Source organism: Podarcis cretensis, assembly GCF_951804945.1.
Source record: "Podarcis cretensis genome assembly, chromosome: 5".
NCBI lineage: Eukaryota > Metazoa > Chordata > Lepidosauria > Squamata > Lacertidae > Podarcis > Podarcis cretensis.
Window position 1 is genome coordinate 19,889,177 of NC_137174.1, and position 14,186 is coordinate 19,903,362.

Genomic DNA, 14,186 nt, shown 5'->3' on the forward strand with positions numbered 1-14,186 from the left:
AACTTCCAGTCTTAGGCCCGTCTTCTTCTATCCCTCCATCCCTGTGACCTGCTTCCTGTCCTGTCCTGTCCTGCTCTCTCCAGAGTCAAGGACAATCAGTAACGCTTAGGACCAGAGCAACTCGGTAAACAGTTCGCAGTGGAAAATTGCTGTGGGGCTGCTTTTCATGGGCGTCTTATGTGCATGCCTGTGTGTATGTCTTAATTTTGTGCAAACATGCAGAATGTTGTAGTATCAACGTTTTGCTTAAAGTTGGCTTCTAGCCCTTACGGCTTTGAATAAAAACTTTGGAGGTGTGGGATCAACTTCATGGTGAAACCTAATAAGCCTGAGGGGGTTGTGTCAGTGCAAGGATTTGTTTGTGCAATGGAGCTTCCCCCCCCTCCTGTCCTTCCCCACCTCCCCCAAGGCATGCCCTGAATCCTCTCCAAATCTGCTTCAGAGGTTTGGGGGAAAGCCTACAACAGATCTAGGGGGCACAAGGAAGGAAGGAGAGGAAAGTTCTGTTGGACAAGCAGATATCCTTGCCCTAACTGAACAAGTGACTTAGCGCTCCTTTGGATACCACCTTTAAGTTCCACAGGTACCATGCATTTATTAAGGAAAGGGTATGGCTTTATGAAGCATCTTGTGCTCCTCTGGGAGAATATGTGGGAATCCTTCACCACTTCAGAGTATATGGTTATATTTCTGACTGCCCTGCAAAGATGACCTGTGCACAGTCTTGCTAATGAGACCACACACCCCATTGTGGCAGTGTCAGGCGAAAGATGAAGAGCAAAGGGAACTGGGGTGGAATCATAATGACACTGTAGTTCTATGTGCAACGGATAGGCATGTGGGTTCCTGAAGCCCAGTGGTCCCTGGAAGCCCTGACAGATGCTGAACCCCAGGCCTGGTTTCTCAAGCTGAGCAACCCTAGTTGAGAATCACTGAAAGAACATTGCGCATGAGCTACTTTTATTGCACCTAAGGAAATGCCCCGTGCAAACTAGAAACCTTACACATTCTTGGAGTTATTAAATAATACTCCACCAATCTTCCACACAAATTCTCTGCGCGCAATGAGGCAACAACTGCTTATAGTTTATCTGAAGCTCTCTGCTACAGATAAGAGGCTCAATCTCAGCTGTTGAACTTGAGCAAACGGAAGTAGTGGGACTGCTGGATCAGCAAACTATACTGAAAGCAACATCCCCTTTATGTAATTTGCCACATCTGGCAGGAAACCCCTCTCTTTTGATTTCCTTTTTGAAAAAAAGTGGACTCACTGTGTGGGTGTTGGTGCATCTTTTACACCAACCTCTTTTTGGCGTCCATCCCCACTCAGTAAACCAACTCCCCATCCCTAGTCTTTCCTAGGGTGTCACCTATTTTCTGAATTTACATTATAACCATGTGGGCTTTCACCAGACATATAAAGAGACCAGGACTACAGAATTGTGCAGCTAAGGCTTGAATTGCTAGTGTGATGTGACCATGATGGCTTCTGTTTACTTTAGATATGACAGAGCTTACTCTTCACAGCCATATAAGCAAGTAAGATTTATAAAATTGCAGGCTGTATTGTTAGGGAGCCATATTTTCGTCTCTTAAACAACTAAACTAGTATTATTTCCTCTTCAAGTTTTAATGTCCAGTGTAGCAAAGAATTAAAGCAGAAGGAACTGTGCCATTCAACATAAAATGTCAGGGCTAGACTGAACAACATACTAAAGATGTTATGGTGTATTTGTCTAGGAGTTGCCAAAGCTGTAAGGGATTGAGGGGAGGTGGTCTGTCCTGCTTCCTGTATCTCAAAATAGTTTGATACCAGAGGAAGGATTGTCTGTGTTCCAGATGCTGATAAACTTAAAATCTATCCAGCCTATCCAGGTTGCCATCAGGGATAGACAGTTCCTGCTCTGCATCAATTTCGCATGAACTTCTTCATCTGTGATAAAATTGCATTTGAATTTATGTTTGAATGTGTATTCTATCACATGACACATACATAGATTTCTTGGGAAGAGCCATGCTGGTTTAACTGGTATAAAACAAATCAAGTATACAGCATAGATATTCCTTAGGTGGTTTTTCATTGAGTTGGGATTGCTTATTTAGTGCTTGCAAATTTCTGCATGAAATTTCATTTATGGAATTGGTAAAGAAAGAGTTTTAAGGAAGCAAAAAAAAAACACAACAGAACTCTCACAGGGAGCTGCATCACACTGTGGCACAAGAAATGTGCTCTCTAGTGCAGACTCCGAAATCTTGAGAACGTGTGACTTTGTTATTGAGCCCTAAGTGCATTTCTAGTTCTTATTATTGTGCAAAGCATGTGTGTGGTTTCTGCTAAATAGTGCTACGACTCAAGCCTGCCACACTCTTGAACCTGAAGATCCATGGCTTGAGGAATGTCAAGCAAGGAAGAGCTTTGCACCACCACTAAACTCTGGCTAGAGGAGGAAACTAGAGGATATTAATCAGCCAGACCAGCAAACAAATGATTACATAACGACTTCCTGTCCTTCACCATATGCTCCAACCCACAGCCTACTGCACCTCAATCTCTGCTGAAGTCTAACCTTCCTTCTGGGACAAACATTAGAATACAGTACTTTTTTCCCCTCCAAATGCCACATAAGATATATCAAGCAAGTTGTGAATCCAGATCAAAATATACACACTTGCATAACTGATTTAAGAACTGTTGATTTTCTGCAGAGTGTGGGTTTCTGGATTGTTTCGTGTGGTATTGAATGCATGTTATGATCAGACTATGTGAGGGTGGAGGAAGCCTTGGCTTGGCCCAGAGGAGATTAGTTTAAGGAGTTGTTCTGAAGTGAGGGCAGGTCTCTGACCTTACAAAAGCATCTAAGATTTTGTGTTCTATGGAGGAGGGAAAACATGGTTTTAAGGGTCTCATCTGAACAATCATCACAAAGGAGAAGTTACATAATACTTGGATTATTTACTTAGCAAAATTGAAGGGCACAATCACCCCAGCTACGATTTAAACTAATTACAAAGGGATCAAAAAAAACAGAGCGTTTGGACCTCTCAGTTGAAACCGCTGCCAATCAACCCTGCCTCTGAGTGTGCAGCTCCAAACCCTGAATGTTATCTCATGTGAAACATCTAGGAACAAAGGAAGCTGCTGTATACTAAATTAGACTATTGGTTCATCCAGCTGATTTTTTGTCTGCACAGATTGTCAGCAGCTTTCCAGTGTTTCAGACAACCCTACCTGAAGATGCCACCAAGTGAAGCCTGGTCCTTTTGGATGTGTTCCTACACTGAGCTACAGTAAAGCCTTTCCCAGCAGCACTTTTACTGGAGCAAACAGGCAGCAGAACTTGTCAGGTTACTGGCTTAGCCCAGCGTGAGACTCTTAATCTCAGGGTCATGGGCTCGAACCCCACGTTGGGCAAAAGATTCCTGCACTGCAGGGGTTGGACTAGATGACCCTTGCGGTCCCTTCCAACACCATGATTCTATTCTCCAAGTCAGCCAGGGAGATCCACAGGTGAAAGCAAAGATCCACATGCACAACTTGTTTGCTGGACCAGGAACTGTGTCCACAGATCAATTTTGGACCTATGTTTGGACACACATCCTTACTGTGATGCACATCTGGATGGAAGGTGCAGAGAAAGATTTCCAATCACTGCAGTGGGTGAGTAGGGGTGGCTTTCTATGTGTCTTGCAATGCTTAGAGTAGTGCACATCCACATTCCCTTGCAACACACAACTGGAAACAGCCCCTGTTCCTTACCAGTGCTGTCTATTCGATGCAGAAACAAACGGCATCTTAACTGCTCTCCCCCATCTAAAAGAAAGGTGAGCATGTACCAAGATGAAGACCAAGGCACTAGAACAGTTTAATTAAGATTCCTGATTGAGCAGCTTTTATGGAGAGAGATGAATTAAACATTTGACCAAAAAGGTGTTGCTGGTTTTGTAAAATAAAAATCCCCGAAATACATTGGGTTATATGCTCCTCCGCCACCAAAAGAGAAAATAATTGTCAAGGGAGGTGAGGTGTATGAAGGCCTTCCTGAAACAGCAATCAAGTACAACTATAAGTAACAATGAATCTAGACCCTGGGTGCTTCCAGACTGTTACCAGATTTATTTATTATTATTTGTTTATTTAATTTGTGTACCGCCCTTCGCCCATAGATCTCAGGGAGGTTCACAACATTAAAAATATAAGATAAAAACCCAAAATGCATAATAAAAACTAGAACACAAAAAATCCTCACATACCAATTAACACTCCCCCCACCCGAAGTACACATGTTTGCTCTAGGGGTGGAGTGGAGGGATCATGAAAAGCCCATGCCTGTTATGAATAAATCTTTTGAATAAATCTTATGTAACACTTGGGATATAAAATCTAATAAACAACCAATGGACCTGCCAGTCCAAGTATTAAAAGTAATAAGAATGGCAGGACTTGCCTTTTTTCTTTTCAGGAACTTCAAGGTGAGCAGTTGGGAAGATTCATACTTATAGCCTCCTTTAAAAATTCAAATTTATGTTTAAACAGTAAATTAGATTGGGGCAGCTAACGTGGTGCTTTTGAGGTGTTGTTGGGAGTGAAACACGCATCACCCCTGACCATTGGCCATTCTGGATGGGGCTGATGGGAGTGGACTCCCACAGCTTCTGGAGGGCATCATGTGAGCAACTCCTGGATGAGAGAGACATATAAGATAGATGATAGATGATAGATGATAAGATAGATTAGATAGATAGATGATAGATAGATAGATGATAGATAGATATAGGTAAGACAGATAGATAGAGGTGGGAAGGAGGGATAAATACATGGTGCCCCAAACCCAACACTGCACATTGTATTTCTACCTCTGAAATAACCTGCAATCATGTACCGGTACATCCATCGGTGCATGATGGGAAAGGGAAGAGAAAAGAAGTACTGAATTCAGCCTTCAGCTTTCTCTCCTGATTGGCACTTCTGTACCAGCTGCTGGATCAGGGTGGAAAATTGCACACAATTGTCCCCAGTTGTGCCTCAGCCCTGCCCTGTCTTGGAATACATGTTCCCTGCCTTCTGTGGCTCCCAAAGCCCCTCTAAAAGGAAGCAAGAAGGGGCTGCTGGCAGGCTGGTCAACTGCTCCTTAGCTGTGCCTTCAGCCTTATTTGCACCGCCTGCTGTTTCTGCTTTCACTTTGCTCTGCCCTTGCCCTCCCTGAATCTCCCACTTGGGCCTTTTTGCCTCTTCCCCATCTCTTTGTTCTCAGCTTTTGTCATCCTGACCTCAGTTTTGGAGCCTGCGTCCCAGCATGGCCCTCAACAAGGCATCATGTTTTTTTGTCTCTGGCAAATTTGTTCCTGACAATTAGAAAATAAAGGCAAATTTGCTTTTCCAGCTGTGGAATTTGTTTGGCTGGAATGAAAAGCATGGCCCACAGGTTTTGACTCTTATTTTGAATGGGAGTTCCAGATTTTGCAAGTCTGTCATTGAGTGAGATTTGTGCTTTAGCCATCTATACTGTATGCTATATGCAGGCCCAGGAGTAGCTCCCAGAACTGAGGAAGAAGGGTCTGAATGGGACATTAAGAGTAGTGGTAGGCAGATTGAGAGGGAAACTGCTAAGAAAGAAAAATAACTTACGTCATTAACAGGATTGTGAGAGCAAAGTCTGCTGATAAGAGAATATTCTGGGGATGGGATTAAAGCTATCAACACACAAAAACAGATCATATGATAAAACTACTTCAGACTGCAAGTGGGTGATCTTATGACCGAATGCTGCCCAATATAAAAGCTTACACATAGAAAATTAGCACATTTGGGTGAAAGTAACTTAGAACGCTTCTCTCTAACATACAAGTTTTCTATTGACAGAGTTGTTATTTTTATCTGAGGGAGCATTCAATCACACAGTTTCCCAAATGGCAATCTGAAATTATACTCTCCGGGATAAATTTTTCTTTAGATTTAATGAATGAAGATTTGCACCCTCATTCATTGCTATACCACAGGGAAATTGTCCTTTGGGTACATGCCACTTTTCCTTCAAAGGAAATTTATAAACAAGGAATTCTGGACACTAGGTAAGTTGCCATGAAAGGCATTGCCTCATTGATGTGGAAAATCCTGACAACAAAAGAAAGAAAAAGGGAGAAGAGAGAGGGATTTTGGAATTTGATGGTTAACCACATGGGGTGTTTTTGCCCTTTTAGAGAGAAAATTGTTTATATGCGTTTATTTTCAAAAGATGTAAATAAACAGAACTGAGATTGAAGATAGGCAAATGGAGAAGATTGGGTGGTGTATTTTTGCAGCGAATTGTTAGTTTTCTTCCTAGCCAAATATCTTTACAATGCCAGCAGGTAGAAATAAACGAGATGTCAATGGCTACGACAAGGAAAGTCACTGCCACCCCCCCCCCCTCATCTAAATGGGAGTTGGATACACCGCATGTTGAGGTAACATTTGGGGAATGCAAAGGCATAGTTCCTCATTGGCTGGCTGGCTTTAGCTCTCATATCACTTACACCAGATGGGAGATGTCAAACAGGCAGCTGCATTCTCTCACCAACACCATCTCTCATTCGCCCCCACCTCTCTTCTCAAACACTTCAGACTTTTATTCACAGTGGTTGCTAAACTTAGCTCATCCTAAACATCAACTGCAATAGGGATGGACATGGGGAAAATATAAGGGTATGTAATGAGAAGATCATATATATATATATATGCGAGGGGAGCCTGACGACACAAAGATCTAAGAAAAAATAAGTTATAAGCATTCAAAACCTGCCCAGATGTTCTTTGCTAATTTCCCTAGAAGTTGCAGTGCTGTCCCAGCTCTGTGGCAGGTTTAACCCAATCTCCTCAAATGAAAGGGATACGCAGCAACAGACAAAGAAGTGTGGCTCAAATAGTGTGACCTACATTACAGAACAGTCCTCAATTGGAAGGGCTATCAGAGGAGAGTCTCTTCGAAGGAGTCCTCTGTTTGAAGGGCTGCCCAGTCCAAGTCTGGTTTAAATATAAATGAACCATAAGAAGAGGGGGGTGGGCCTTGAAGTAGCTGATCAGCTGTTATGAGTAGCTGATCAGCTGTTATGAGAGACATACTCTTGGTCACAGGCTTTCCTACTATGAGATGTGTTGTATTTTGCATACATAATTATCATAGGCAATTTTATGTAAATCACTAATATCTTTTTTTACCTTCCTTTTTGATGATTTAGTTCCTCTTTTATGGCAATGCACAAGTGACCACCATAGACTCAATGCACACTGATCCGCCTACAGTTGTTAGGGCTACACAGAAATCACACTTAAATTCAAATAAATTATAATGGAGCAGATTCTGAAACTCAACAGAATTGAGCAGGTCTTCTTGGATGGACACAAAACAAACAGGCCAGATAGTAGATTTACCTCAAGTTTTTGCTTAGAAGCAGACCAAACATTTCCTATCTTTGATTTTGAGATCCCAACTCATGACAGTATCTCGGGTTAAGAACTTAATTCGTTCTGGAGTTCCATTCTTAACCTGAAACTGTTCTTAACCTGAGGTACCACTTTAGCTAATGGGGCCTCATGTTGCCGCCGCACGATTTCTGTTCTCATCCTGAAGCAACGTTCTTAACCTGAGGTACTATTTCTGTAACCCGAGGTACCACTGTATTTCCTTAGGATGTAAATTTCTCCTGAAAATAATACTGTGCACATATCCACTTTTCTTCAGTGCTGAATATACTTGTGGGAAACAGGGCCCTAATTTGCTTGGCCCTAATTTTGCTATATTTTTTACTCCAAATCACCATCCAGGTTTAGAGCTTTTGCAGCTTACAGTACCCACAACTCTATCCCCGGTAATCTTAACAACAACAAAAAGGAAATCACTCTGAGGACTGGAACACAAAGAGCAACCACACACAGTCCATTACCTCTCTCCCTTGGGGAATTATGTGGCTGGAGAAGCCTCGATTTGCTATCACTGTTTACCTCCTCCACCTCCCTTAGAAACAGTCTTGCAGTTTCAGTTTCAGCTGTTCTAGGAATCTCTCCTGGTCTCCTCTCCCTCCTCCTTTCTAAATCGCCAAGAAATCTGATGCACCAAATGGGTGGGAGTGCATATTGAGTTTTTGAGGGTGGGGGGTGGGGGTCTGACATCTGGTTCCCATTAGCACTCTCATGCATGCTGAATCAGGAATGGGAGCTCAGAGTGGAGCAGATGAGAGTTTTAAAGTTTATTTCAGCACCAGAAAGAAAATATTTGCCTCCCTGGTAGCCCGCCCATGAAATGTTTAGACCCAATGAGCCAGTTTCACTCAAACATCTACTCCTGGACTGGAATTAGCCCTGCTCCATATTTTGGAGGTGCATCACCAAGTATTATGAGGAGAAGGGCATGCCCTCTGAAGAACTTTGTTGAACTCACAAAAGGATTTGGGGCAGAGGCAGGAGGAACTGTGTTGTTCATTAGTGGTGTCAACTGCTGGTCAATATGGCAACTGACACGCCATACTGCAGAAACAACTGGAGGTTTTTTTAGTGACAAAGGGTGACTAAAAATGAACAGATGACTTCTGCTTGTGCAATGGAGCTTCCCCAACTCTGCACCCCATGTGCCCTTGCACCCCCCACATCTACTCTGGAGAATATGGAGGATTTGCAGGGGCTTCCCCTACCACTACACCCCTTGAGCCCCTCACACCTCCCTCATCTGCACCAGAGGTTTATGGGTACCCACAGAGCAGATTTGGGGAGGGATGCAGAGGAGAAAGAAGGAGGGAAAGTTTTATTGTGCAAACAAGAAATAATTTCACTTATACAATAACTTCATTGGATGCATGCAAAGTAGGTATAGCTACACCACATTATGCCAGTTTTATATCACCTTTAATATCATGGAGTTCCCCAATCAATTCTGGAGATTATAGTTCGGTAGGAGTATAAAAACTTCTTGCAGATCCCAGGGAGACAAAATGTAAACTAGTAAACCTTTTTGATGTGACATGTGCCCAGGATGATTGCAGTTTCTCTATTAGAAAAATGAATACTACCACAACAGAATCCATGGCTTGAGAGTGGACATGTGGGTGTCTCCAAAGCTACTTAGGAAGACCTGTTCAATTCATTGTGGTAGTGTAAACTTTTGATAGTGTTATACCACTTTAACTGCCATGGCATCCCCAAAAGTGGCTTCAGATTTGTAGCTCGGAAAAGTGCTGACATTTCTCTTTTAGAGGCCCCCTTGCAGAATGATGGATTCTAGGATTTTCTGAAAAGACAGCCTGATTATTAAACCAGGTATAGATATGCCCGAATTCAGCCTTCCCCACTTGGTGCCCTCTAGATGGTTTTGGGCTACAAATGGTTTGGGGCCATCAATGGCCACAGATGATGGGAGCTAATAGTTCAAAACATCTTGAGGGCATCAGATTGAATAAGGCTTCCCTAAATCATGTTATCTTACTTTTAAACCCAGTGAAGTGACTTTTGCCTCCTTCCTTCCAATATAACATTTACATGGCCGCAAATTAACTGAAAGCAATGGAATTCTCTTGTGACTATTATATTAAGGATAGAGGTGTCAATGCTAGAATGGCTCCCTTAAACAATTTGGCCGAGACTGAGGGTGGCGGGGGGAGGCAACAACAGTTCTTACTGAGCCCTTAAAACCATATGCCCCTGCTTGGCTTGTAGGATTTGAATGACAAGCCTTGCATATGTTCTCTCTTTATGGAAAAAAAAAAGTCTTAAGGTGTATGGAGAAGGGTTAGAAAGCCATGAGACAGAGGGAGAGCCTGGAAGCAGACTTTGGCAGAAGCTGGAGACAAATGCTTTGGGCAAGGATGTTTGCTCTTTTGCTGGAGGTTTTCCCTCTCTGTCAACAACCCTGCTGCTACCTTCAGTATGGATCCATCTTTGCTCAGGGCAATGAGAAGAGCTAATCTTATTGGAGCGAAAAACAACAACACAAGATTCCCTATAGAGTTGAATTTTTAAAACTTAGCATTTCCAGAGAGCATTTAAGGTTCTTCATCCACAGTGCAAATGGAGGCCTGGGGCTGGAAGACAGTTACTGCATTTTTACAATCACCCAAGGCTTCAGAAACCATGCTTTATGAAGATGTGGGCACGTGCTATCGCCCCACTCTTCTCCCTTGCCCACTCCGACCCCCCGTCATGCACTGGCTCCACCACAATCTCCTAGCTTGCATTAAACCAGAATTTCCCATTTCATCCAAACCAGGGAACCCTAGTGGTTGACAAATCTGAAAGGTAAGTCAGGATTGTAAACCATGGTCCAAATTGTTTCTTACTGCATCTGTGTCCTGGCTCACATACATATTAATGCTCAGGTCATTTTTTTCCCTCTCTGTTGGTTTTTTGAAGGGAGGGGAAAAAAGGAGACCCATCTATTCCCTTTCTCCACCTGGTAAAATGGAGAGAAAAAGTTATGTGGTGGTGGTGGTGGAGGGGTGGCCTAGGGCTTCCTCAAACCTTGCAGCTGATATTTCAGACCAGGGACTAATTCCCAAGATCCAAATGTGTTGTTGATGCTTTTTCTGCTTCCTATATGTCTTTTTATTTTAAATTTTGCTTGAAATGTAGTCTAAATGTAGTCTAAATGAAGTGTCCCATTCAATAACTGCCGCTGAACGATCATGGAAATGCATTTAGCAAAGAGGGCGGAAATATATCTGATGTGTTCTTCAAAACAGATAAAGTACAAAGAGGCAACGTTAAATGTTTTCAAAGATCTCTCAGCTGGGGTAAGAGAGAGAAACTCCTTTTGGCTGGGGAGTGGGATAAGTAAGATACCAGTATGTTTTCTTTTCCGGCATCATCAGTCCAGAGACTGCTAAAGCTAGCAAATAATCCCCGAGAAGATTATTGTGAGATATCACATTAGCTTATGTTCTCAAGGAAGGTAACAATCCACTTCTTTCTTAGCGGGTGGCACAGCCAAACATTGTGGTGAGACTTTTGTTGTCCTTACCTGTGGGCAGTCCTTGATGTAGTGTCCCTTGTTGAAGCAAAGATGGCACAGGTAGTTGGGTGGTGGTCTCTTGCTGGGCTTTCTGGCTTCTGAGGAGAGGGATATGTCGGAGAAATGTTCAGTGAGGGAGCTCAAGCCGTCTACTATGTTATTAAGGGAGCCATAGGGAGAGGCACTCTTATAGAGGCTGCTGCTCAGCGCCTGCCGAAGGGGGGAAAAAAAGAAATGAAACAGGGTGATTTTCAGTGGGAATAGAAGCAAGATCCACATCTGAAATTGCACTGTCTTTGTTGGTGACCATATGACTGGACTGAACAACAATGCTAATTTTTTTAAAAAACAACAACAACCGAAAAGGGGTGGAAAGCAGTATCAGTCTATGCTTCCCTTCACAAAAATCATTTCTCTGACTTGCTGCAAAAGTTAATGACAGGAAACCAAGACTCATACTTAAAGGTATAGCTGGGATTTAAGCAGCCAGACAATGCATACGGTTGCAGCCCTGACGAAGAGAAAGTTACCAGAGTATATTTTACAGATCCCTTTCTCCCTGATCTCAGCACCACATGGATTATTTGAATAAGCACTCTATCCCCACCTTTTGTTGGACTATAAAGTTGTCTGCAATCAATAAATGGTGCCAAACACCCCACAGCCTCTCAATGGTAAACAAAATTACTAATGGGTCTATTTTTAAAAAACAGATCGGCATCACACAACTGCTCAAGACCCCATGGTGTATATATTCCACATGCAATGTTTGTTTCCTAAGATGGTAACTGTGGGGAAGCAAAGAATCATTGATCACAAATTCCAATACCAACTAGAACCTGTTGTCAGACTGTTCTATGTTCCACTGAAAGATTGCTTTATATAGAAGGTTTACCACCCTAGACACTGTGCTCCCATCAGCACTTTAAACAGTCATGGCTTCTGTAAAAAAATGCTGGGAACTGTAGTTTGTTATGGGTTCTGAGAGTTTTAAGGAGACTGCCCCTCCCTCCCTATTCACCTTACAGAGTTGAAAATTCCCAGAGTTCCCTGGGAAGAGGGATTGATGGTTAACCCACACTGGAAATTGTAGCTCTTTGAGGAGGAATAAACAGGTAAAGGGACCCCAAACCATTAGGTCCAGTCGTGACCGACTATGGGGTTGCGGTGCTCATCTCGCTTTATTGGCCGAGGGAGCCGGCGTACAGCTTCCAGGTCATGTGGCCAGCAGGACCAAGCTGCTTCTGGTGAACCAGAGCAGCACACGGAAACGCCGTTTACCTTCCTGCCAGAGCAGTACCTATTTATCTACTTGCACTTTGACATGCTTTCGAACTGCTAGGTTGGCAGGAGCAGGGACTGAGCAACGGGAGCTCACGCCGTCACGGGGATTCAAACCACCGACCTTCTGATCGGCAAGTCCTAGGCTCTGTGGTTTAACCCACAGCACCACCCGCGTCCCTTTGAGGAGGAATAGGGGTCTACTAATAACGCTCAGCACTCTTAAGAAGCTACAGTTCCCAAGGAATCATTGTTTGAAGTTGCATACTACTGCTTTAGATATATAGTGCAGGTGGGATTTGTACAACTCTTCTTGGCATGTTCATATGTCAGTAGGAATTGCCATGCCTGTGGCCTTTTTGCCTGCCTTAGAGCTGTTAAAGGCATAGAGCTTGCATCAAATAAAAAGCAGCAGCCCTCTCATGTGCTGCTTTTAATCTTTTGCTTCCCCATAGCATTTGCCACACGTTTATCCTCTGAAGTATTGCAGGACATGCCTCCCACACTTTTTATTTTTTTAAAAAATCCTTTTTAAGGTTAGCTCCACCTCATTCTATGTAGGGATGGGCATATTGCTAAAATGGCCAGTGTCAGTAGTGGGGCTAACCATCTGTGATATTGCCATCAATCTGGGAAACCCAACAGCTATGTCATCATCTCCTAAATTTGGAGAGGCTGAAACAGTTGTTTCCTTGACAAATGAAAGCATCTTATGGCCTTTGTTTGTGAGACCTAAGATAATCAAACTGAGCAAATCACCCCCTCAGTTCAAGAAACAAAAACTAACCCTATTTCGTTCAACATACGCTCAAAGACACTAAGGGTTTGTCTTTGGATGCTATGGCTTCCCACAATCATTGTGTGGTATAACTTTGAAGGAAAATTTCAAAGAGTCCACACAAACACACAAATGTAAGAGAAAATATTTGGCATCCAAGGCTATCCAAGAGGGAAAATTTAAAATCTGGAAAAAGGAAGAACAATAAAAAAATCAAAAGTAATTGTTCATTTGTGACTGGTTAAAGAGGCCTTAAACACACTGTTCTGGATTTTATAGTCAAATGGTAACAAGGAGAACTCAGACCTACATCTGTCTTAGATTTTTCTGTGGGAAACCTGCAGCTGTTTTAACTGTTCCCTGGCGAATGGCCCCTTGGTGTCTCTTACCTCCTTGGGATGGCTGCTCTCTCTAGAGCGAAGGTCATACCTAGCAAACACAAGGGGCTTGCTATTCCGAAGCCTCAAACCAGCAGGAAGCACATAATCACTAGGATGGAATTAATACTCTTAATAGTGGGAGAGAGTCTGTATTCCTTCAGATGTCCTTAGATGTTAATAAATGGGTGGACCACCCTTATTTAAAATTTTGTGAGGTAAAATGCTATGGAGAACATTCCCCAGAGGATAAGGTGGAATGCCTTTGGCAGAGAATTTTTTTGGAAAAATCATTCTTGGATGACTAAGAAAGAGTTCCTTCAACTTTTCACAGGCACCATCCATAATGTACGTTACACAAAACTGGAGCAAGGAGTGGGAAGGATATTTCCTTCTCTTCTTTTTCCTGCCTTTATTTTCTCTCTCTCTCCCCTATGCCATCACCCAGTCAAATGCCTATCCCTCTATAGTCGAGGCCATCCCTCCTTGCCCACAGAAAACCTGGTATCTTTAGTGTTCAGAACAGAGCTGGATTTTTCTTGCACATCAGTTGCACAATTTGTTTAACAAAGCCTTTCATGTATTAAGGACTAACTAGGCCTGCTTTCAAAGGGTTAGGATTGCCAACAAGATGGTATTTTACTGCTCTTTCCAATAAAACCGCGTTGTATCAGGTAACCCACACTGGAGTCTGAAAAGCCAGTCAATTCCTTATCCTCCAAGGTTCCATCTATGACCCATCATATTTTGCAAAGGCCCACAACCTTCTACTACATC

General features: G+C 42.9%; 1 protein-coding gene across 2 annotated transcripts in view; it reads right to left on the reverse strand.

The window, feature by feature from the left end:
• ZCCHC24 (zinc finger CCHC-type containing 24) overlaps positions 1 to 14,186 on the reverse strand; it is a 116,635-nt gene that overhangs the window by 76,598 nt on the left and 25,851 nt on the right. For both annotated transcript variants that reach the window (XR_013839154.1, XM_079977043.1), the window contains exon 2: positions 10,983 to 11,183. Coding sequence is in view for 1 of the 2 variants with exons in the window: in XM_079977043.1 (XP_079833169.1) it covers positions 10,983 to 11,183 (201 nt within the window). In the remaining variant the exon portion in view is untranslated. The remainder of the gene's footprint in view (positions 1 to 10,982; positions 11,184 to 14,186) is intronic.